General features: G+C 50.8%; 1 protein-coding gene across 4 annotated transcripts in view; it reads left to right on the top strand.

The window, feature by feature from the left end:
- lrrc73 (leucine rich repeat containing 73) overlaps window positions 1-25,748 on the top strand; it is a 103,421-nt gene that overhangs the window by 33,937 nt on the left and 43,736 nt on the right. For all 4 annotated transcript variants that reach the window (XM_038798942.1, XM_038798940.1, XM_038798943.1 and 1 more), the window contains one exon: window positions 10,506-10,628. In XM_038798942.1, coding sequence (XP_038654870.1) covers window positions 10,506-10,628 — 123 coding nt within the window. The remainder of the gene's footprint in view (window positions 1-10,505; window positions 10,629-25,748) is intronic.

The raw sequence follows: 25,748 nt of genomic DNA, 5'->3' as shown, positions 1-25,748 counted from the left end.
TCACGTTATGAGGCCCTTCCAGGCACCGAGTGAGGATGTGTCCAGGTTCTCACAGACCTCGGTGCACAGGTGCATCCGCGTGATCACGGAGGCCCGATAAGCCCAGGCAGCTCAATACATCCATTTCAATGTGGACCGAGCCCATCAGGATGCCCAAGCAGCAGTATTTGCCGCCATCGCCTTCGTGCCCCGGGTCAAGGGCGTGATCAATGGGATGCACGTCCCCCTACGAGCACCTGCAGGTGTCAGGCTGCTCTCCACAAATCTGATGGGATCTATCCTAGGTTACTGCAAGAGACAAGGGGAGAACAAGTTGGGGTCTTAACGGATATCTTCACATCCTCTTTGACCACAGACAAGGTTGCAGAGGACTGGAGAATAGCCAATGTTATTCCCTTGTTTAACAAAGGAAGCCGGGACAATCAAGCATATTATAGGCCGGTGAGCCTAACATCAGTGGTGGGAAATCTTTTGGAAAAGATACTGAGAGACAGGATATCTATACATTTGGATAAAAATGGACTAGTTAGTGACAGGCAGCATGGTTTTGTATTGGAAAGGTCATGTCTCACCAACTTGATTGAGGTTTTTGAAGAGGTGACAAAGAAAATTGATGAAGGAAGAGCTGTGGACATAGTTTATATGGACTTTAGTAAGGCGTTTGACAAGGTCCCAAATGCCAGACTGGTACAAAAACTAAAATCGCCTGACATTTGGGGTGGGTTGGCTGTATCCGGATGGATACAGAATTGGCTTGGTTATAGAAGACAGAGAGTAGCGGTGGAAGGGTTTTTCAGAATGGAGATTTGTAGCTAGTGGTGTTCCGCAGGGATCAGTGCTAGGGCCTCTGCTATTTGTAGTATAGATAAATGATCTGGAGGAAAATGTGGGCGGTCTGATTAGTAAGTTCCTGATAGTGCCGAGGATTGTCAGAGGATACAACAGGATGTAGATAGATTGGAGACTTGGGCACAGAAATGGCAGAAGCAGTTTAATCCGGACAAATGCGAGGTGATGCATTTTGGAGAATCAAATCTAGGTATGACTAATACTGTAAATGGCAGAATCCTTAGGAACATTAGCATACAGAGGGATCTGGGTGTGCAGGTCCACAGTTCCCCAAAAGTGGCAACACAGGTGGCCAAGGTGATTAAGAAGGCACATGCTTGCATTCATCAGCCAGGGCACTGAGTACAAGAGTTGGGAAATCATGTTGCAGCTATATAAAACCTTGGTTAGGCCGCATTTGGAGGATTGCGTACAGTTCTGGTCACCACATTATCAGAAGGGTGTGGAAGCTTTGGAGAGAGTGCAAAGAAGGTCACCAGGATGTTGCCTAGTCTCAAGGCTGTTGGCTATGTGGAGAGGTTGAATAAACTAGGATTGTTGGCAGCACCTCCTGCTCCAGCATGTGGTTGGACTCTTCCAACTGTACCTGCAGGTATTGGATGCTTGCCGACAAGCCTCATGTAGTCCCTGGCTCTGAGACTGCATCTCCACAATCGATGGGACTGTCCGTTCCAGAAGCCCAAAACCAGTCTGATGGCAGCTTGTTCCTGGGTCGGCCTGCCCTCCAACCGTGTCCTGCCAATCCTCCCCCTCATCTTCCTTGTCTGATGAGGGCCACCGTTTCTCCTCCCCCAGCACATCGCCCCTCTGTTGTGGAGGATGCAGCAGGCCACCACGATTCGGGCGGCCAGCTCAGCATAATACTGGAGGGCCCTCCTAAAGTGGTCCAGGCACCTGAACCGCATCTTCAGGAGGCCGAAGCACCACTCAATCACGTGCCTGGTCACTGCATGGGAGTCATTGTGGCAGGTCTCCGCTTCGGTCTGTGGCCTCCGGATAGGCATCATCAGCCACGACTACAGCGGATAACCCCTGTCGTCCGGGGTGGGTGGGTCTCAAACATGTCAGAGATTGTTGAGTGTGCCAGGGTGAAGGCATCATGCACGCTGCCCGGTGTGGGTTTTAGTTTAGACAGGTACCAGGGTCAGCGCAGGCTTGGAGGGCCAAAGAGCCTGTTCCTGTGCTGTATTGTTTTTTGTTCTTTGAGAAGAAGACTGGGTGGCATGGACAAGTTGGGGGGATGGACCTGTTTGAATGCTGTAAACCTCTATGACTTTAACTAAGGTTCTATACAGCTGCAGCATCACTTGCCGGTTTTTATACTCAATTCCCCTTCCAATGAAGGCAAGCATGCCGTAAGCTTTCTTGACTAGTTTCTCCACCTGCGTTGCCACTTTCAGTGACCTGTGGACCTTAATACCCAGATCCCTCTGCCTGTCAATACTTTTAACAGTTTTGCCATTTACTGTACATTTCCCAACTGTATGAGACCTTCCAAAATGCATTACCTCTCATTTGTCCAGATTAAACTCCATCTGCCATGTCTCCGTCCAAGTCTCCAACCGATCTGTATACTGCTGTATCCCCTGACAGCCCACATTGTTATCCGCAATTCCACCAACTTTGTGTCGTCCGCAAACTTACTAATCAGACCAGTTACGTTTTCTCCAAATCATTTATATGTACTACAAACAGCAAAGGTCCCAGCACTGATCCCTGCAGAACACCGCTAGTCATAGCCCTCCATTCAGAAAAGCACCATTCCACTGCTACCTGTTATCTTCCATGACCGAGCCAGTTGTGTACCCACCTTGCCAGCTCACCTCTGATCACATGTGACTTCACATTCTGTACCAGTCTGCCATGAGGGACCTTGTCAACAGCATTACTGAAGTCCATGTGGACAACATTCACTACCCTCATCATCAACTTCGTCACTTCCTTGAAATACTCGATCAAGTTAGTGACACCTGACCTCAGATTCACAAAACCATGTTGCCGCTCACTAATACATTCATTTGCTTAAAAATGGGGGTAAATCTTGACTCGAAAAATCCTCTCCAATAATTTCCCACCACTGATGTAGGCTCACTGGCCTGTAATTTCCTGGATTATCTTTGCTACCCTTTTTAAACAAAGGAACAACATTGGCTATTCTCCAGCCCTCTGGGACCTTACCTGTCGCCAGTGAAGATACAAAGATTTCTCTCAAGGCCCCAGCACTTTCCTCCCTTGCCTCCCTCAGTATTCTGGTGTATATCCCATCAAGCCCTGGGGATTTATTTACCTGAATTTTTTTCAAGATGCCCAACACCTCCTGATTTCAGTGTGAGTCAATGTGACCCAGACTATCTACATACACTTCCCCAGACTCATCATCCACCAAGTCCTTCTCTTTGGTGAATACTGATGCAAAGTTCAGGGGGACAGCCACAGGGGATTCCTGCACTGACTGCCTGTCCCTTCTAGCCGTCATCTATCTATCTTCCTGCACCTTGGGTGTAACCACGTCTCATTTAGTACCTTGCTCATTTATACTGGTTCCAGATCGATTCCCTCCCCTGCCCTTGAGTGGACCAACCCTTTCCTTGGCTACCCTCTTGATCTTTATATAACGTGTAATAACGTGTTTCATTTTTTTCATTTTCAAAAGCCTTGGGATTTTCCCTAATCCTGTTTGGCAATTACTTTTCGTGACCCCTTTTAACCCTCCTGACTCCTTGCTTAAGTTCCTTCCTTCTTTCCTTATGTTCCTCATGGGCTTCATCTGTTCCCAACCTTCTAGCCCTTACAAATGCGTCCTTTTTCTTTTGAACTCGGCTCGCAATTTCCAAGATTCCAGAAACTTGCCATACTTATCCTCACAGGAACGTGCTGGTCCTGAATTCCTATCAACTGACGTTTGAAAGCCTCCCACATGCCAGATGTTGATTTACCCTTAAATATCCACCCCAACCCAGATTCTTCATTTCCTGACGAATATTGTTAGAATTAGCCTTCCCCCAATTTAGCACCTTCACCCGAGGCCTTATGAAAATGAAAAAATGAAAATCGCTTATTGTCACGAGTAGGCTTCAATGAAGTTACTGTGAAAAGCCCCTTATCTGACGGTACCTTAAAACCTATTGAATTGTGGTCAGTGTTTCCAAAATGCTCCCCTACGGAAACTTTGATCACCTGGCTCATTCCCCAATACCAGGTCCAGTATGAGCCCTTCCCTAATTGGACTATCAAATATTGTTTCAAGAAGCCCTCATGGATGCTCCTTGCAAACTCTGCCCAATCAAAGCTCCAAGCACTAAGTGAGTCCCAGTCAATATAGAGGAAGTTAAAATCATCCACCACAACAATACTGTTGCTTTTGCACTTTTCCATAATCTGCCTACATATCTGCTCCTCTATTTCCCACTGGTTGGGAGGCCCTTAATAAATTCCCAATATTGTGACTGCACCCTTCCTATTTCTGAGCTCCACCCATATTGCCTCGCTGCAGGGCAGCACGGTGGCCTAGTGGTTAGCACAACCGCCTCACGGCGCTGAGGTCCCAGGTTCGATCCCGGCTCTGGGTCACTGTCCGTGTGGAGTTTGCACGTTCTCCCCGTGTCTGCGTGGGTTTTCGCCCCCACAACCCAAAAATGTGCAGAGTAGGTGGATTGGCCACGCTAAATTGCCCCTTAATTGGAAAAAATAATTGGGTAATCTAAATTTATTAAAAAAAAAAATATTGCCTCGCTGCATGAGCCCTACGAGGAGTCCTCCCGCAGTACAGCTGTGATATTCTCCTTAACCAGTAGTGCAACTCCCCACCCCTTTTACATCACCCTCTATCCCGCCTGAAACATCTAAATCCTAGAATGTTTAGCTGCCAATCCTGTCCCTCCCTCAACCAAGTCTCTGTAATGGCAACAACGTCATAGTTCCAAGTCCTAAACCAAACTCTACATTCATCTGTCTTACCAGTTATACTTCTCGCATTGAAACAGATGCACTTCAGACTACAGTCCCGCTGTGTTTTGCAACATTTCCCTGCCTGCTCTTCCTCTGAGTCTTGCAGGCATAATTTTCTAGTTCCCCCTCAGTTATTTCACCTTCTGACCTTTTGCTCCAGTTCCCACCTCCTACTGCATTAGTTTAAACTGTCCTGTGTGACACTAGCAGACCTCGCGACCAGGATATTTATGCCCCTCCAGTTTAGATGCAACCCATCCTTCTTGTGCAAGTCCCACCTGCCCCGGAAGAGATCCCAATGATGTCTGAAATCCTCCCTCCTACACCAGCTGTTTAGCTGTACTATAAAAGCTTATAAAATTCTAACAGGACAAGACAGGGTAATGCAAGGAAGATGTTATCAATGATGGGTGTGTCCAGAACCAGGGGGCCACAGTCTGAGGATTCAGGGTAAACCATTTCGGACAGAGATGAGGAGATATTTCTTCACACAGAGTGGTGAGCCTGTGGAATTCATTACCACAGAAAGTAGTTGATGCTAAAACATTGAATATATTCAAGAGGCGGCTAGATATAGCACTTGGGGAGAATGGGATCAAAGGCTATGGGTAGAAAGCAGGATTAAGCTAGTGAGTTGGATGATCAGCCATGGTCGTGACAAATGGCGGAGCAGACTCGAAGCGCCAAAAGTCCTCCTCCTGTTCCTATCTTCTATGTATCTCTGTATCTTCCTATTTCTAGCCTCACTGGCACGTGGCACAGAAATTAATCCCAAGATTACAAGCCTAGAAGTCCTGTTTTTTTAACTTACTACCTAACTCCCTGAACTCCTGCTGCAGGATCTTGTCACTCTTCCTGCCTTTGTCTTTAGCACCAATATGTACCACGGCCTCTGGCTGTTCACCCTCTCCCTTCAGAATGCTCCCTAACCATTTGGAGACATGCTGGACCCTGGCACCAGGGAGGCATCATACATTCCAGGAGTCTTTTTCACGTCCACAGAAGCATCTATCTGTGCCCCTGACTATAGAGTCCTTATAACTATTGCTCTTCTGCGCTTTATCCTTCCCTGCTTAACAACAGAGCCAGCCGTGGTGCCACTGCTCTGGCTGCTGCTGCTGCTGTTTTCCCCTCATAGGCCATCCACCCACCTCCCCCACAACAGTATCAAACAGAGTATACTTGTTAGAGTGGGGTACAGCCACAGGGGATTCCTGCACTGGCTGCCTGCCCCGTCTAGCGGTCACCCATCTATCTTCCTGTCCCTAGGGTGTAATCACGTCTCTAAAACTCCTGTCTATGGTGAGTTCCGCCACCTGCATGCTCCTAAGTGCTTTCAACTGCTGCTCCAACCGATCCATGAAGTCTGTGAGGAACTGCAGTTGGATGCACTTGCTGCAGATGTAGTTGTCCGGAATGCTGGAAGCTTCACAGACCTCCTACACCTCAAGTGAAGCATTTTACCCCTGCATGTGAACGGAATGATTGGCAATCTAGTTGTGCAAGACCCCATGGGGATAAGCAACTCAAGATGGAGAGGGAAGGAGTTGATTCTCAGACTATGGTCCTGAATCTTAATAAAGGAAACTACGAAGGAATGAGGCTCAAGTTGGCTATGATAGATTGGGAACTGTTATGTAAAGGAATGACATGGATAGGCAATGGCAAACATTCAAGGAGCGCATGGAGGAACTGCAACAATTCTTCATTCCTGCCTGGCACAAAAAGTAAAATGGGAAAGGTGGCCACTCCATGGCTTACCAGGGAAATTAGAGATAGTATTTGAAAAAAAAAATTGATCACGAAAAGCAACAGGTTTGAGGATTGCGAGTAGTGTAGAATTCAGCAAAGAAGGACCAAGGGATTGATTAATAAGCGGAAAATAGAATACGAGAGTAAGCTTTCAGGGAACATAAAACTAGACTCTAAAAGTTTCTGTAAGTACATGGAAGAAAAAAAGATTGATAAAGGCAAACGTAGGTCCCTTCCAGTCAGAAACAGGGGAATGTCTTATAGCGACAAGCCTACTGGAATTCTTCGAGAATGTAGCTAGTAGAGTTGATGAGGGGGAGCCAGTGGATGTGGTATATTTGGACTTTCAGAAGGCTTTTGAAAAAGTCACGCTTAAGAGATAAACATCAACTGCAGCGCCGAGAAACATCCTGCTATCGACGGCACTTTGCCATTTTTATTGGTCTCCGCTCGCCAGTCGGAAAGAAAGGCTCCTCGCAGATCGAAACAACATTTTGCCCGGCAGCCCGATCTTCCTGCCTCCCTTTAGAGCCTGCCCACTCTTTTGACCCCCTCCTCACCCAACCAACCTTGGGTAGGACACCCACCCCCTCGACCTGGCAAGGCCCTCTACCTTGGGTAGGTCCCCCACCCCCTCGCCCTGGCAAGGCCCTCTTCCGTGCCTGACCCCTGGCAGTGCCAACCTGGCACCCTGGCACTGCCATGTCACAGACCACCTAGGGGTCTCCAATTGCCTGAGAGACCCCATTGATACCATCACAACTGGTCCACGTTTGTGTGGACCAGTGCTAAACAGTACCCTTGCAAATGGCTAATTAAAATATTCAGCGAGGGTGAGATCCAGGTCACACCAGGTGGAGCGAGTCGGGTGTCTCGCAATCGGCCTGGAGAGGAACCCGATTTGCAGTTAGCGTGCGATTCACCCATTGTGCCTGGATCCACGCTGGTCACAACGGGGTCGCTGAATTGCGCCCTATATCTTTAGCCTCACAAGCAGTTTGCTGTTTAACATCCAGCTGGCAAACTACCAATAATCCGGCCTCCAGGCAGAACAACAACCTGCTCCTGAAGCCTGTCTCTTCCTGAAGATTTTCTACCATCGCCGGCAGAACCAACCCAGTTTCTGTGTACCTACTTCATCTTGCAGTATCAGCATCAACTGTAAGTGAACTCTTCAATAGTAATCCTCAGCCAGAAGAACTCAACTCCGACATGAAAGAATTCCTCATCAAACTCTGACTCTGTAAATCATGGGAACTAATATCCATTTATGTGGTCCTTGTATTGCTACTATCCATTGTTGCAAATATCTTTATTTCTATCCCACTTTTACTGTGGCTTGAATTCTCCGGCCGTTCACGCCACCGGGATTCTCTGGTCCCGCCAGGAGCACACACCTTCCAGTGGTTTCCTGGTGACATGGAGCATCTTCAATGGAAATTCCCATTCACAGCGGTGAGAGTAGAGAATCCCACTACCAGAGAACAGCGCAACGCCTTCTGCTGCCAAGAAATACGCGGATGGGAGGCCAGATAATCCCACCCTCGTGTGTGTTTGTGTGTGGAACGGGAAGTTGCAAACACTCCATCCCTGGGATTTGTATGTGAAATAAACTAACCTGAGTTAATCACAGCATGACTTTGCCTTGGGTTATTAGTAAATTGAATCACACAACTGAGGTGTTGGGAATATACGCAACCGCATACGCCAAAAATAATTCAAAAAACCTTTTGCTTACAGATAGTGAGAGGAAATAAGTACCATTTGCCTGTCTCTCTATGGTCTGTAACACCAGCAAGGTGAATCCTAAAACTTTTCTCAGTCACATAATTTGCAGACTGTACATTATCCCACAGGAACAGAGCATTCAGTGGACAAAGGATTTTCAGAATTCTCCTTGTATAAGATTCTCCTTAAAATATTTCACAAGTAAAACATTATGGCTGGAATTCTCCGCTGTTTGCTGGTGGCGGGATTCTCTTCTCCTGCAGCAGTCCACCCTCGCCTGTGGGTTTCTTGGTGGTGTGGAGTGGCTTCAATAGGAATTCCCATTGACAGCGGCGGGAACAGAGAATTCCGTCACCAGCGAACAGTGCGCCTAATCCCGGCAATATCTATAATTTCTACTGGAGCCAGTGTTTCTACCGTTTTTATTTTCTTCACTTCCAAGGCCAAGGGACAACATTTTCTCTTCTCGCACGCTGCCGTTTATGTAGCTCAGGTACAACCACATTGCTGCTGGGCAGAGAGTTCCATGATTTTGACCCAAGTCAAGGATGCTGTATGGCATGGAGGGGAAGTTCCAGGTGGTGGTGTTCCCATGCCCATGAGTCTGCTACCCTCACCCTACTGGTGGTCGAGCGTATGAATTTGGAAGGTGCTGTTGAAAGAGCCTTGGTGAATTGCTGCAGTGCATCTGCACTGTACACAAATTGTACAATGCTGCCACTGTGCATCAGTAATGGAGGGAGTGAATATTTATTGTTATAGATAGGGTGGCAATCAAGTTAACTAGGTGGTAACTTGGGCAGCACGGTAGCATAGTGGTTAGTACAATGGCTTCACAGCGCCAGGGTCCCAGGTTTGATTTCCGGCTTGGGTCACTGTGCGGAGTCTGCACGGTCTCCCTGGTAAGGCAGATGAATTTAGTGTTTGGGTTTCCTCGGTGCTCCTGTTTCCTCCCACAGTCCAAAGATGTGTAGGGGTAGGTGGATTGGCTATGCTAAATTGCCCTTAGTGTCCAAAAAACGTAGGTAAAATGGGGTTACAGGGATGGTGTGGAGGTATGGGGATAGGGTGGAGGTGGGGGCTTAGGGGCTGGTTTAGCTCACTCAGCTAAATCGCTGGCTTTTAAAGCAGACCGAGCAGGCCAGCAGCACGGTTCCCGTACCAGCCTCCCCGGACAGGCGCCGGAATGTGGCGACTAGGGGCTTTTCACAGTAACTTCATTGAAGCCTACTCGTGACAATAAGCGATTTTCATTTCATTTCATTTTCAGGTAGGATGCTCTATCTAAGGGCCGGTGCACACTCGATGGGCCGAATGGCCTCCTTCTGCACTGTAAATTCTGTGATTCTGTGTGATTGCGCTTCTTGAGTATTGTTGGAGCTGCATTCATCCAGGCAAGTGGGAAATGTTCAAGTGCACTGCTGACTTGTGCCTTATAGATGGTGGACAGGCTTTGAAGAGTCAGGAGGTGAGTTACTCACCCCAGGGTTCCTGGCCTCTGACTTGCTGTTGTAACCACAGTATTTATGTGACTAGTCAGCTCAGTTTCTCATCAATGATAACCTCCAGGATGCGGATAGTGGAGGTTCAGCAATGGTAATGCCATCGCTTAAGGGGAGATTATCAGATTCCCTCTTATTGCAGATGATCATTGCCTGGCACTTGGGTGGCACGAATGTTACTTGCAACTATCAGCCCCCGTCTAAATATTGTCCAGATCTCGCTGCGTATTGGCATGGACTGCTTCATTATCTGAAGAGTTGCGAATGGCGCTGAACACTGTGCAGTTATCAGTGAACAATTCCCACTTATGACTGGAGGGAAAGTCATTGTAAAATGTAAATGTAAAAATGCTTATTGTCACGAGTAGGCTTCAAATGAAGTTACTGTGAAAAGCCCCTAGTCGCCACATACCGGCGCCTGTTCGGGGAGGCTGGTACGGGAATTGAACCGTGCTGATGGCCTGCCTCAGTCTGCCTTCAAAGCCAGCGATTTAGCCCTGTGCTAAACCAGCCCCTGTTGATGAAGCAACTGAAGATGGTTGGGTATGTTGGTGAGTACAGATGCAGTTAGTGGTGGGTAGAAGTCATGAGAGTGGAAGACAGCTTCTATGGACTTTTTATTTTTGTGTTTCATGTGTACAGCATTTTACTTTGTCTTTGTTGTTCTCATACTATGACTTCTAAAGTGTCATCAAACTTTCTGATACTGATTCTGTTTTCTCTCAGGTCTGAAAGAGCTGACGCTGAGTGCTAACCCAGCTATCACAGTGAAGGGGTGGACACGCCTGGCAATTGCAGTGGCCCACAGTTCTCAACTCCGTGTCCTTAACTTGGATTATAATCCTTTAGGTGAGAATATGCGATCACAGATGACAATAAATCCAGAGTATTGTTAATCAACTCTGAGAACTGCTTTTTGAAGTTTATTCAGTTTTGAAACTGATTGTTTATGTCCAGGACCAGTTATGCAGGATAGGAAAAATATGTGGCTGGTCCATCTTACTCCCACTGCAACTTGGGTGGGATTGAGACAAACTAGGCTGAGGGCTATCCTGCCCTTCTAATTAACTTCTTACGGTGGCTTTTTAAAGCTGGGGCCCAGGAAGAGGACTTGTATTACTTGAACACTGAGACAGTTGATAGAGGCGGACCTGACCAAGGGTCACATTCATCACTGTGTCTCATTGCGAATATTTGCCCTGACCTTCAAAGCTGGTTTTGCAAAGCGGCATGTTGGGGCAAAAAGTAGATATTTTTGGCAGGGGGAAGCTGGGAATGTGACACTCAGTCTAGACTCACCAATCTTCTGCGGATTTTCCACTCTTCCTTGTATGCTAGGACTCCTGGTGTACTCCAAATGACATGGATGTAGGCACAATAAGGAATTGAACTGATCTGAAAAGTCTACCAGGATTAACAGTGTGAATTTTCACTACCTTGATACCTGACCAAAGTACACCTTTAGGTTTCCAAACGAACTTCTGTCGCAGCGCAAACGTGAGGATCTCCATTTTCACTATACTCAAAATTTTACAAAACCCAAGTGTCCCCACAATGTAACTGAATTCCCAGAACCTACCTGTACATTATGTACCTCCCTGTATGTTATTACCTTTAATAATGATAAAGATATGTGCAGAAAGTACAAAGGCATTTACAATTTACACAGCACGATGGAATTCATTCCACAAAAGGAGGCACACATTTGTTCAGTAACACTGTTTCTAGCATTGCAATACAGATGTACTTCAATTCTTGAGGGCACGTAATGCCGTAGGCTGATACCTGCAAGGTGTTCCTCATTGATATTGTTGAAGAATGTCTTGTGGATGGCACACATAACAACTTGCGGTGTTGCCTGCACCAGGGGTGATGTAAGAGTGAATAGCACCACTAGAAGCTGCAGCACCTGAACAAATGTCTCCCTCCAAGATTTTCTATTACTGTTAGGATACAATTGTAAAACTTTTGTCTGCTCTGTGGGAGGGGACTTTGATTATGCTGCCCGCTTTCCCAGACAGCGGAAGGTGGAGACAGAGTCAATGGATGGAAGGCGAATTTACGTGATGGACTGGGCATGTTCACGACGCTGTACTTCCTTACGGTCTTGGGCCGAGCAGTTGCCATACCAGGCTGTGATGCAGCCAGATAGGATTCTTTCTGTGGTGCATCTGTAAAAGTTTGTGAGAGTCAATGTGGACATGCCGAATTTCCTTAGTTTCCTGAGAAAGTATGGGCGCTGTCGTGCTCTCTTGGTCGTAGTGTCGACATGGGTGGACCAGATCAGATCATTGGTGATGTGCACACCAGTGCTGTGCGGAAGCAGTGCTAACTACTGTGCCAGTGTGTCGCCTTCTGCACTGCAAATGCATGCACTCTGCTCTGAACCCAAGCTAGTGCCTGTGGATTTCTCCTCAGAATCCCCCCCACCGATGATGATCACATGATGGTTTCCAAACTCCACTTCCAAAAGCACACTTTAAAATCTTCACTCATAATAATGCTTTCACTTAGAGGTTTGCATTCTGAAATCCAATTCAAGTTTTGCAAATGATTCTTTAACTCAAGCTTCTGCTCTACTTTTAACAGTTAATCCAGTCCAGGATTTTACACCACTCCTTGTTATGTTTCTTTTGTCTCAACTGCGTGTACACAAATTCCGAGATCCTGTCACTGATTTTCAAAGTTGTTTCAACTCTCATTCCACAGGCTGTAGTAAAATCTCCCAGACCTAAAAATCACTTCTGATATCTTTCAGGTGTCTTAACTTTCTCAGGTCTCTGTTCCTTTACTGAACAGTGCTCTGTTCTAGTAACTTTAGCCTCAGACTTCTTGGAAGTCTCTTCATTCTCCGGTTTCCTTAACTAGCTATTCTTCAGATCTCTGTACTTGTTTTCTTAACTATTACTCTATAGTATGGCTATTGTTCCAGCAAAGATGAGAGAGATGTTCCCTCTTCAGCCTTCTAAACTATCAGCTTCTATCAGAGCTGTGAGAGCTGCCTTCTCTCTCACAGCCTTCCTCCAACTGCAATCAAATTAGCTAAACTAAAACTTAAATGCTTCTGTGCTTTACAAGGCCCCAGTTGCTAAACAACCACTGCTGGTTCATTACTCTTTATACCGTAGCCCTCCTTGAGCACAATAGAATCACAGTTAGAATTGAAGCCAACCCCCACACAGAAAACACCTTTTTCAGGGTGAACCTGACAAAGGTTTTACAGTACACTCTTGTTTCTCTTCAGATCGTATAAATCTTTTGCCTTTTACAAAAGGTTTTACCATGTAGGCACAGAGACATTAAATCAAACCTAGTTAAAAATATACCTTGTTTCAGGGCGGCACTGTGGTGCAGTCGTTAGCACTGCTACCTCATGGCGCTGAGGACCCGAGTTCGATCCCGGCCCCGGATCACTGGTTGTGTGGAGTTTGCACATTCTCCCTGTGTTTGCATGGGTCTCACCCCCACAACCCGAAGATGTGCAGAGTAAGTAGGTGGATTGGCCAGACTAAATTTCCACTTATTTGGAAAAAAAAAGAATTGGGTGCTCTAAATTTTTTTTTAAATCCCTTGTTTCTAATGTTTACCAATACAAATATATATCCCGTACCAGCCTCCCCGAACAGGCGCCGGAATGTGGCAACTAGGGGCTTTTCACAGTAACTTAATTTGAAGCCTACTTGTGACAATAAGCGATTTTCATTCATTTCATATATCCCTTAAAAGTTATTTTGTTTTCCGAACAGTAGTGTCTTGCCATCAGCACTCCTCAGGGGGTTTTGAGTTTCTCTATGCTAGTCCATAGGCAGACTTTAGTACTTCTACGAAGCTTCTTCTGTCACCAGTGTCGGCATATAGTTGAGTTTTTTCCGTAAATGTGATCCACCTGTCATTTTGGATATTCTTCAGTTTACTGTGAAGGGTGCTGCGCGCTTGAAGGTAGTCTGTCTTTCTCTCTTGACTAGCCTGCTGAGCCAGATGAGTCTAGTGAGCTGACCTTTTTATTGTTAGCCGATCTTGAATTTCTTTATGATTTTTCTTGGATTTCCTTGTGGTCGGCACAGTGGTTCAGTGATTAACACTGCTGCCTCACAGTGCCAGGGGCCTGGGTTCGATTCCAACCTTGGGTGACTGTCTGTGTGTAGTTTGCACATTCTTCCCGTGTCCACGTGGGTTTCCTGCGAGTGCTCCATTTTCCTCCCACAGTCCAAAGATGTGCAGATTAGGTGAATTGGCCATGTGCTAAATTTTAATTTAGTGACCAAAAGTTAGGCGAGGTTACGGAGATAGTGTGGGGAATTGGGCCAAAGAAGGGTGCTCTTTCAGAGGGTCGCTGTAGACTCGATGGGTTCAATGACGTGCTTCTGCAATAGGGTTTCTATGATTGTCATCAAACCTGTCTCTGTTCTTCTTGGTGCTGGGTCTGATTACCTCACTGGAACATCGAGCACTGAAGTTTTGATGTGTATCCTGAGTTCTTCTGGAGTGGAATCAGCATGGAAAGCAGGGTGTTCCAGTCTGGTCTAAGGTTGCGTGATATCCATCTCTGAAAGAAGAGATTTGCAGTTTGCGGACTAGAAATTCCTTCGATGGCTTGTTTCTAGATCTGGGGCGGGGCCGGCGTCAATCCCCCCCGGCCATGTCCCGAATTCTCCGCCCTCCGAGATTCGGCGGGGGCGGAAATCGCGCTGCGCTGGTCGGCGGGCCCCCCGCTGACAGGCCTCTCCCGCCGGCGTGGTTCAAACCATCTACCTGCCCGGCAGGATAGGCGGCGCGGGCGGGCTCCGGGGATGCCGGCCGGCGAAGTCCTTTCGGCCCCGGCTGGCGTGGCGCCAAAGGCCGTTCACGCCAGCCGGCGGAGTGGGAACCACTCCGGCACGGGCCTAGCCCCTCAATGTGAGGGCTTGGCCCCTAAAGGTGCTGAGAATTCCGCACCTTTAGGGCGGCCCGACGCCGGAGTGGTTCACGCCACTCCGACACGCTGGGACCCCCCGCCCCCCGCCCCCGCCCTGCCGGGTAGGGGAGAATCCCAGCCCTGTTCTTTAGCTTAAGCTTGAAATGGAAGTTAAGCTTTGAGCAAACAAATCGGTGGCTGTATGAAAGTCAGCATTGGACATGACTCGAGTATGCGGGAGTCATTGTGGTCACACTGGTGCACCAAGATGTTGTCCAACAGGTGCCAGTGTTTAGAGCAGGAATGCAGCCCTGTGGTGAAAGTCCGAGGGACAATTTGAACTTAAATTCTAATTATGTTTATTTGAGACTTTAGTCTTTACAGGCAACAGGAGATAGTTTGGTGAAGTAACTCAGGAAATTTTTAATAAGTTGTAGATTATTACTTCTCAAAAACAGAACAGGACTTGACTAATACTAATAGCAATAATCTTTATAATTGTCACAAGTAGGTTTACATTGACACTTCAATGAAGTTACTGTGAAAATCCCCTATTCGTCACATTCCAGGACCTGTTCGGATGCACTGGGTGAGAATTCAGAATGTCCAATTCACCTAACAAGCATGTCTTTCGGGACTTGTAGGAGAAAACCTGAGCACCTGAAAGAAACCCAAGTAGACTCAGGGAGAACGTGCAGACTCTGCACAGACAGTGACACAAGGGAAATCAAACCCAGGACCCTGGCGGAGGCCTGCCGACTATGGCCTTGGACACAAGTTTACACTCAGTCTCTGTTCTCTCCTCATAACTTCTGTTTCCCTGTGGATAGCAGTTTCAAACTTGCTGCACAACTTGGGCAGTGAAAGATGCTGCTGATGAACTCGTTCCAAGCCACAACCCACAGCATGATCAATGATGTTATTGCATTCTGATTGGCCTAAATGAGACAAGGTTAATTACTAATTGGCTTAAGGTGTGTGTGATCAATATGTGATTGGTCTAGGTGAGGCAACCCTAGCCAAGCTGCTCCAGTACAGTTATAACATCTTCAACCTCTCCCTACTCCGTTCCGAAATTCCCAACTGCTTTAAGAAGACCACCTTCATACTGGTGCCAAAGTATGGCAACATGCCTCAACGACTATCATCCGGTGGCCTTGACACCAATCATTATGAAGTACTTCGAGAGGTCGGTCATGAGACACATCAACTCCATACTCCCAGAATGCCTTAATCCATAGCAATTTGTATACCGCCACAACCGGTCCACAGCAGACACCATCTCCCTAACCCTACACGCATCCCTGCAGCATCTCAACAACAAGGACTTCTACGTCAGACTCCTATTCATTGACTACAGCTCCGCCTTCAACACCATAATCCCAGCCAAGCTAAGGACTTGGCTCCTCCCTCTCGATTCTCAACCTCCTGACCCATAGACCACAAAATCAGTAAGGGTAAACAACAACACCTCCTCCACGGTAGTCCTCAATACCAGGGCCCCTCAAAGCTGCGTACTTAGCCCCCTACTATACTCCCTGTACACACACACACGACTGCGTGGCAAAATTTGGCTCCAACTCAATCTTCCAGTTTGCTGATGACATAACTGTAGTGGGCCGGATCTCCAATAACGATGAGTCAGAGTATCGGAGGAAGATAGAGAACCTAGTGCAGTGGTGTAATGACAACAATCTCCCCCTCAATGTCAGCAAACCTAAAAGCAGATCATTGACTTCAGGGAGCAAGTATCGTACACACCCCAACGGGGCCAAGGTGGAGGTGGTTGACAGCTTCAAATTTCTAGGTATGCACATCACCAATAATCTGTCCTAGTCCATCCACATTGACATTATGGGGCATGATAGCACAGTGGTTATCACAGTTGCTTCACAGCTCCAGGGTCCCAGGTTCGATTCCCGGCTTGGGTCACTATCTGTGCGGAGTCTGCACGTTCTCCCCGTGTCTTCATGGGTTTCCTCCGGGTGCTCCGGTTTCCTTCCATAGTCCAAAGATGTGCAGGTTAGGTGGCTTGGCCTTGCTAAATTGCCCTTAGTGTCCAAAAAGGCTGGGAGAGGTTACTGGGTTACGGGGATAGGGTGGAGATGCGGGCTTAGGTAGGGTGCTCTTTCCAAAGGCTGGTGCAGACTCGATGGGCTGAATGGCCTCCTTCTGCACTGTAAATTCTATGATTCTATGACCAAGAATTCATAACAGCACCTATACTTTCTCAGGAAACTAAGGAAATTTGGCATGTCCACATTAACTCTTACCAACTTTTACAGGTGCACCATAGGAAGCATCCTATCTGGCTGCATCACAGCCTGGTATGGCAACTGCTCGGCCCAAGACTGTAAGAAACTACAGAGAGTCATGAACACAGCCCAGTCCATCACACAAACCTGCCTCCCATCCATTGACTCTGTCTACACATCCCGCTGCCTTGGGAAAGCGGGCAGCATGGTTAAAGATCCCTCTCACCCGGTTTATTCTCTCTTCCAACTTCTTCCAGTGAGCAGAAGATACAAAAGCCTGAGAGCACGCACTAAATGGTTGGAAAACAGCTTCTACCCCACTGTTACCAGACTCCTAAATGACCCCCTTATAGACTGATCTGATCTCTTCACACATCTTCTCTACTGTACTCCTGTATGCTTCACCCGATGCCTGTGTCTGTGTGTTTACATTGTATATTTATGTACGTCCTATGTTTTTTCATGTATGGAATGATCTGTCTGGACTGAACGCTGAACAATACTTTTCATTGTACCTCGGTACATGTGATAATAAAACAAATACAGTACAAAGCTGGGCCACAGTACTGGGGATATCCCTGCAACAGAGAGTGAGTGTGTGGACCAGGGAGAGAACCAGCCCCCGATCCAGGTAACGTTTCCAGTGAGTGCCTGGGATACAGGGTCCAAGGGCCCCTGCTGCTGCCAGGGGTGCGTGTGCAGGGTATGTTGCATGGCACCCTGAGGGAGGGCAGGCGATGTGAGGGTAGGGTACGCCTGGGGGACCTGCAGGTCCAGGGTGGAACCCACAGCTGGTTGTCAGTCTCCAACTCTCTCCAATTCCTTACAGATATCACATTTTGGATGATATTGTGGACCCCGCGGAAGCTACCCTCATGGTGATGCTGGCAGGCCAGGCGGCCAGACACCGGAGAAGACAGTGGCAACAGTATCAACAGAGGCCAAGATGGCAGCCCATGTGCAGGGCCTCGTCCCACATCCTGAGGACCTGGCCGCTCATCAGGCCAGGGAGAGACCCAGAGGGGGAGGCCGGTGACAGCCCATGTTGTGTAGGTGTCACTGGTGTTTAGAACTGATGTGGGCACCATATGCAGCAGGAGGCTCTGCCTAAACAAGGAGACGGTGCGGCACTTGTGCCATGTCCTTGCAGACTTGGCACCACGTGGAGGAGGAAGAGGATATCCGCTCCTGGTGGCCTTTACGTTCACCGCAACCCTGAACCTCTGTGCCTCAGGATCGTTTCAGGGCTTGTGCAGGGACTTTATTAATAATTTTAATCATCTTTATTGTCACAAGTATGCTTCCATAAACACTGCAATGAAGTTACTGTGAAAAGCCCCTGGTCGCCACATTTCTGCGCCTGTTCGGTTACACTGAGGGAGAATTCAGAATGTCCAAATTACCTAACAAGCACGTCTTTCAGGACTTGTGGGAGGAAACCGGAGCACCCGGAAGAAACCCACGTGGGCACAGGGAGAATGTGCAGACTCCACACAGACAGTGACCCAAGTGGGAATCAAACCTGGGACCCTGGCGTTGTGAAGCAACAGTGCTAACCACTATGCTACCGTGCCGACTTGTGTGGCATCTCCCAGCCAACAGCCCGCACGTGCATCCATATGCCCTATTTGCCCGAACAGAATACTATATAAACTTTGACCTGAATCAAGCCCAACAAAATGTCTGGGCAGCAGGTTTATCCGCTATCGCCGGGATGCCCCAGCTCCTTGCACGCACCAGGTCCGGGAGCATCCTTCATTAGCTGGAAGGGGTTACACTCCTGAACATTCAACTTGTGTGCGATCGCCACCTGAAGACCATGCATGTGTGTGTATGCTTCCCAGCGTTTGTTTACAGCAGCTACATCCTGGGGCAGTTAGAGATCCCCAGCATCTTCGAGGGACATCCCAGGGTGTCCCTCGAAGATGCTGGGGATAAATGTACCCGTTTAGGTCCTGGCTAATGATGCTGGCACAGAGGCTGGAGACCGTGCAGAGACCCACTATAACGAGGCCCATGTGGCCACCCAGGTAGTCATTGAGCGGTGCATCGGACTGCCTTTTTAAAAATACATTTACAGGATGTGGGCATCGCTGGTTGTCCAGCTTTATTGCCCATCCCTAGTTGCCCTTTAGAAGGTAATGGTGAGTTGTTTTCTTGAACCGCTGCAGTCGTTGAGGTGCAAGTTTCAATGCCTTGACTGCTCTAGTGGTGCACTGCAGTTTCACCCGCTTTGTAGTGGTCTGCTGTGCCCTCACCAACCTGTCACAGCAGTGAGGTGACGTGCTGGAGGAGGACAAGGGGGAGCTGGACCAGCTAAAGGTCGAGCCTAGGAGGACCCGCAGGAGAGGACATGCGGCGGTGAGGGACCGGCATGCCCGGAGGACCAGGGAGGCCCACATCCTTGCCTGCTTCTCATAGGATGCAGTTATGTTTGTCATCGCACCCCCTCTCCCCATCCCATGCATGATCCCGCAAATCTGTGCCCCCCCCCCCCCTTTGGCGGCCCGCCCAATACCCCCTCACTGCCCCCTCCGCCATGCCCCCCCACCCTGTTTCACCCTCCCAGGATCTGTCATATCATTCCAGGGTGATGGGCCTGTGTCTCCACTGTTAGCGGGTCAATATACAAGGCAGGAGGGTGATAACCCGCTGTGAGCTGAACTCTGATGCACCTCAATCTATGCCGTAGTCTGACTCTTGTCTGCTGAGTGCACGCTCATACCCATCATCTGCATGTGGTATGCCTTGGGGCGGGGGGCCTTGGTATAGTAGCAGGGAGACTGGGGTACTCGGGCCTGGGAAGGGCAGAGGGCAACTGGGGGAGGCGAGGCTGCAGGCCGGTCTGCAGTGCGGAATAATGACAGAGGCTTCACATGTCTCGGGTGTAATGTGTGTTAATGGTGTACAAGTGCAGTAATGACCTCCAACTGCCCTATCTACCAATGGTGCCGCACCCCCTTCCCCCCAGTGCCCCCTCAGTGATCCACAATGTGCTTAGCCCTCCATGATGTACAACTCCGTCTAGTTCTGTCCCCAGGATACACATCAGAGGTGGAGGCAGCCTGCAGCTTATCGCATCCTGCCTTTGAGGCCCCTGGTAGGCGTCCTCTAGAGGGCCTGAGGCCAGAGATCCTCTGCCAACTTGGTGGTGGCACATGCCTTTCCGCGCCACCAAGTTCCGCACGCTAAGCCCAAGACCCACCGTTGCTAGGGGAGGTGGACTCAGGAGACCACCGTTGTCTTCCTGTAGGGGGCTCTGGGTCGGTCTCCAGCGCTCCCTCATTCCGATCAGTTCCTATTGCGCCCTGGTGGGTCACCCGGGATAGAGGGGCAGCTAGATCGAGCTCCGATTCCCCTGTATCATCTCGCTCTTCCAGCCCTGGTGGCTCCAAGGTGACCACAATTTGGGGTTGGTGCCCTTGGCGATGCACTTCTGTGAGCAGGCCATGTTCTGCAGCACCTTCGCAATGTCCATGTATCTGGGACGTGCACCTCCGCAACCGGGACATGCTCAGGAGCTCCTCAACAATGTCCACCTGAGACTTGAACATGCTCCGCAGCATCCCGGCAAGGTCTACCTGAGACTGGGGCATGCTCCGCGGTGCCCTGACAAGGCCCACCTGAGACTAGAACATGCTCCGCAACGCCGCGACAAGGTCCACCTGAGAATGGAACATGTTCAACAGCGACCTAGCAAGGTCCACCTGAGACTGGAACATGCTCCGCAGTGCCTAGCAAGGTCCACCTGAGACTGGAACATGCTCCACAGCGCCCCGGCAAGGCCCACCTGAGAATGGAACATGCTCAACAGCGACCTAGCAAGGTCCACCTGAGACTGAAACACGCTCCGCAACGCCGTGACAAGGTCCACCTGAGAATGGAACATGCTCAACAGCGACCTAGCAAGGTCCACCTGAGAATGGAACATGCTCAACAGCGACCTAGCAAGGCCCACCTGAGACTGGAACATGCTCCGCAGTGCCTAGCAAGGCCCACCTGAGACTGGAACATGCTCCGCAGTGCCTAGCAAGGTCCACCTGAGGCTGGAACATGCTCAGCAGTGCCTAGCAAGGCCCACCTGAGGCTGGAACATGCTCAGCAGGGCCCCGACAAGGCCCACCTGAGACTGGAACATGCTCAGCAGTGCCTAGCAAGGCCCACCTGAGGCTGGAACATGCTCAGCAGTGCCTAGCAAGGCCCACCTGAGGCTGGAACATGCTCAGCAGTGCCCCGACAAGGTCCACCTGAGAATGGAACATGCTCAACAGCGACCTAGCAAGGTCCACCTGAGAATGGAACATGCTCAACAGCGACCTAGCAAGGCCCACCTGAGACTGGAACATGCTCCGCAGTGCCTAGCAAGGTCCATCTGAGGCTGGAACATGCTCAGCAGTGCCTAGCAAGGTCCACCTGAGGCTGGAACATGCTCAGCAGTGCCTAGCAAGGCCCACCTGAGGCTGGAACATGCTCAGCAGTGCCCCGACAAGGCCCACCTGAGACTGGGACATGTCCTGCAGTGCCTAACAAGGTCTACCTGAGACTGAAACATGTCCCCAGCATTCTGGACATGCCGGAGCGTGTCGGCAATGCCCATTGAGACTGGGACATGCTCCACAGTGGTTCGGAAAGGTCCGCCTACATCAGCGACAGGGAGTCGGACATGCTGACTGAGCTACGCCTTGGATACCACCACTCATGTTGCTGACATTAAGCTCCAGGCTCTCCACTGCAGCTGCCACCCTAGCATTGCTGGCCACAGTGCTATGCATTGCCGGTGCACTTTCCTGCACTCTAAGCTCTGGGAATCATCCAACAGCTGTCGACCTGTTGAAGTGTCACTGACATCCCCCTCTGAATCTCACGACCGTGCCACAATGACTGCATCAGCTCCGGGATAACCTGGCCCAGAGGCTCAGCATCTGATTGGGACTCAGCTGGGTCCTGGGATCCAGCAGACCTCCGTTGCTGTCTCTCCTGGACATTCTTGCCTCCACCTGATGTGCATTTGCAACTGTGTGGTGCTCACCGGATTGTGCTCCAGAAGCCTGTCCACTACTTTCGTCCATTCAGGTGTGTCTTTGCGCTGGTGGAGGGTGGGGATTATGACCATGCCGCAGGAGGGAGGGCAGGGGTTGGAGGGGGGGGGGGGGGGGGGCACTGCCAGCTGGATGTCATAATAATAATAATCTTTTATTGTCACAAGTATGAAGTTACTGTGAAAAGTCCCTGGTCGTCACATTCCAGCACCTGTTCAGGTAAGCCGGTACAAGAATTGCTGGTCTTTTCTGTATTACAAACCAGCTGTCTAGCCCACTGATCTAAACCTGCAGCAGAATTGACACGTCAATGAAAGGAAAGGACCATCATGCTAGCTTGAACAACTCACGTGTGACAGGTCATCAGGGTGGGGGCTGGTGGATCGTCACCTCTGGAGCGTCGGCCAATCTCTACGTCGGTGATCGTTCTGTCCTCGGCCACTCCCGCGACCTCCAGGGCCTTTTCCTCGTAGGGGGTGAAGACCATGAGGTCCGGCAACCCACCGCCCATCTTGGCCCTTTCCCGCCGATTGTGCGCTAACTTCTCTGGTGGGGACACAGGTGGGTATTGTGAGCCGAATGCTTCATGCATCTCGGGTGGGGTGGCATGGTGGGGGGACAGGCGTGAGCATTACTGCCGGGCATGCCTGGGGTGTGCTTGAGGATGTCAGGGTGTGTTGGATCATGGGTGCGGTATTGTGCTAGGAGAGGAGGGTGGGTGCCAGGTGAGGGTCGTCAGGGATGGCCTTCTGGAGATGGCAGGTGGGACCGGTGTCAAGGGGCCAATGCCAACTCATCAGTGCAGTCTGGTAGAAGTAATTGATCTAACTTTAACTGCCAGAAATCTTGAGATGCGTCAAGTTTCGTAAAGAATTGTGCACCAGCCATCTCAGATCTGGGGCGAAATTCTCCGACCCCATGCAGGGTCGGAGAATCGCCCGGGGCCACCGAGAAGCCCGCTCCCGCCACTTCCTGAATTCTCCCACCCGCCATAAGTCGGTGTTCTGCAAATCCCGCCGCCCGCCTCGGGGAATGGCTGGCACCGGCGGGATTCCACGGTTTTATGAGCTTTCGTTATTCTCCAGCCCGTATTTAACGGCGTCAACCATTGCTAATGGTTGACGCCATTCAGCGTGGAGGTGGGTGACAGGCCGGGGAGAGAGAGAAATGACTAAATGTGAGTGCCGGTGGGTTGGGGGGGGGGGGGGGGGGGGGGGGGGGGGGTTGGGAAGAAAGAGAGAGAGAAATGAATAACTTCGAGTGCCGGTGGTGGTGGGGGGGGGGGGGGGGGGGGGGGAGTTGGGAAGAGAGAGAGAGAGAGAGAAATTACTAACTTCGAATGCCGGTGGGTTGGGGTTGGGGGGGGGTGGTGGGAAGAGAGAGAGAAATGACTAACTGCGAGTGCCGGTGGGTTGGGGTGGTTGTGGGGGGGGGGGGGTGATAAAGGCAAGGATTACATGTTGTCTTCCCCACCACCCCCACCCAACACCAAAACCCTCACTCCCCCCTCACCCAGCCAGCACCAACACCCTAACACCTCCCCAACCATTTCCACCCCACCTGATTGCACAACACCCCTCCATTGCACATCCACCTGCCGGTGGAAGCGTGTCTACTGCAGGCCATGGAGGATGATGACATCACACACTGCGATGAGCTCCTGGCTCCACATCATTGTACAATGTCTGACCCATGGCCACAGTACCACCATCCTTCCGGACCATCCCTGCATGCGGCCGTCACACTGCAGCACACGGTCTCATCCTCTGCCCGGAGGGATTGAGAGGGCGGGCCAGGTGAAGGGGGGGCACACTCACCGGAGGCCGACATCAGACCCCTCCTCACACACTGGCGCTCAACCTACATGACACCCCCGCACGCTTCGGACAGAACACAAAGGCAGCTTCTGTAGGTGTGTAAGTGATTTTACTAACAGAAAGTCCATACATGTGCCCTAGCCCCTGAAACTAGTCTGTGCCCTTCACCCGTGCCAACTTACTGCGTGTCTATTTTTTTGGTCTTACAGGCCCTTTTACTACGCCTAGGTTGTTCCCCAGACGGTACAGCAGGACTGGAGGTGGACTCCTGCAATTCATGCCCTGTGACTCGGGATCCCTTTAGCGGACGTTTCCTGGGGCGGCCCGGTCTAGATGGGCCAGGCTGCGGCTTGGGCGACTGGGATGGCAAGCTGCCAGCCTGTCCTACCCGCTGCCCACCAGATGCACCTGGGACAGAAGGTGGGGGGAGTCCAAAATGACGCGGTGTTCCGGGACCTCCCCTACTGGGGGGCCCGGGACAGAGCCCAGCACCTCCTCCTCCCTCGGGGTGCCCGATGGCCCCCGGGCCTCTACATGGGTCGGGGGTGCGAACGGACCGGTCATCCGACGCTCCCCCGACACCTGGCGCTGCCAGTCCTTGAGGCCCGTGCTGGTATCGACAAGGGTCCTCAGATCTGCAGCCATGGAGCTCAGGGAGTTGGCCATCCCTGTTTGTTTTTTGGCAACGCCAGCGAGCTGATGGACAATGGCGCCGATGCCCTCAGCGATGGCTTGCTGAGACTGGGCCATTGCCTGCAGAGACTGCGCCATGGCCTGCTGAGACAGGGCCACAACTTTGAGCGCCTCTGCCATCTGCCGCTGGGTCTGGCTCATAGCTTCCTGTGAGAGGGAAGCCACGTCCTGGGCCACGGACGCCGCCTGCATGGACAGCCCTAGACCTTGCATACTGCGACCCATGTCGGACACCGCTGCACCCATTGCCTCCACCGCGGACGCCACCCATGCTGTTTCGGCCTGGGTGGCACGCATGACCGGCACGACTCCCAGCTCCTGGACACAGGTGGACTCCTCCACCTGCGTCTGCAGCCACTGCAAGCCGGCCGTCACCCTCTTCCTTCGATCCAGGTTTGGTGAATGCATCAGGTCTATGGGTGGGTGTGTTAATTCCAGGAACCCGGAAAACGTCTGGGCGGCAGATGTTTGCTTGGGCCAGGATGCCCTCCGACCTCCCGGCCCCTCTGCTGCTCCTACCTCCACCTGCTGTACCGGGACGACAGTGTTGTGCGCACCAGCGAGTGAACCAGAAGACACAACACTAAATAGCCCAGCCGAGGTGAGTGTCTCTGCGATGGTGGAGGGTGTTGGAGACAGCTGTGGCATTGTGATGTGCGCATCCTCAGAGTCCGAGTCCATGGTCCCCTGGTGTTCACCCATCCGCTCAGTGAGTCCCGTCTCATGGGTGGCTGTGTCCTGGGTAGGGGTGTCCAGGCTCAGGTGCGACGGGGGCCTCTGGCTTGCAACACCCGCAGGATGCCCCAGGGCGGCAACGGGAGAGGGAGCGACCCGGCCCCTCTGGCCTGCCACGCCTCCAGGCCCCCCCAGGGTGGGAGAGACGTGCAGCTAAACTCAGACGACGCCTGCGTCTCGTGCGGGTTCCGCGACGCAGGCTTCTGAGACGCAGCGACGAAGGGAGGTGCTGGGCTCTGTCCAGGGTCCCCCTGCAGGGGAGGTCCCGGAACACCGCGTCACTTTGGACTCCCCCCCCCCCCCCCCCCCCCCCTTCCGTCCCAGGTGCATCTGGTGGGCAGCGGGTAGGACAGGCTGGCAGCTCGCCATCCCAGTCGCCCGAGCCGCAGCCTGGCCCATCTAGGCCGGGCCGCCCCAGGAAACGTCCGCTAAAGGGATCCCGAGTCACAGGGCATGAATTGCAGGAGTCCACCTCCAGTCCTGCTGTACCATCTGGGAACCACCTAGGCGAGGTAAAAGGGCCCGTAAGACCAAAA

Source organism: Scyliorhinus canicula, chromosome 6 (genome assembly GCF_902713615.1).
Source record: "Scyliorhinus canicula chromosome 6, sScyCan1.1, whole genome shotgun sequence".
Lineage (NCBI taxonomy): Eukaryota > Metazoa > Chordata > Chondrichthyes > Carcharhiniformes > Scyliorhinidae > Scyliorhinus > Scyliorhinus canicula.
This window is presented reverse-complemented; position numbering and strand designations above follow the sequence as displayed.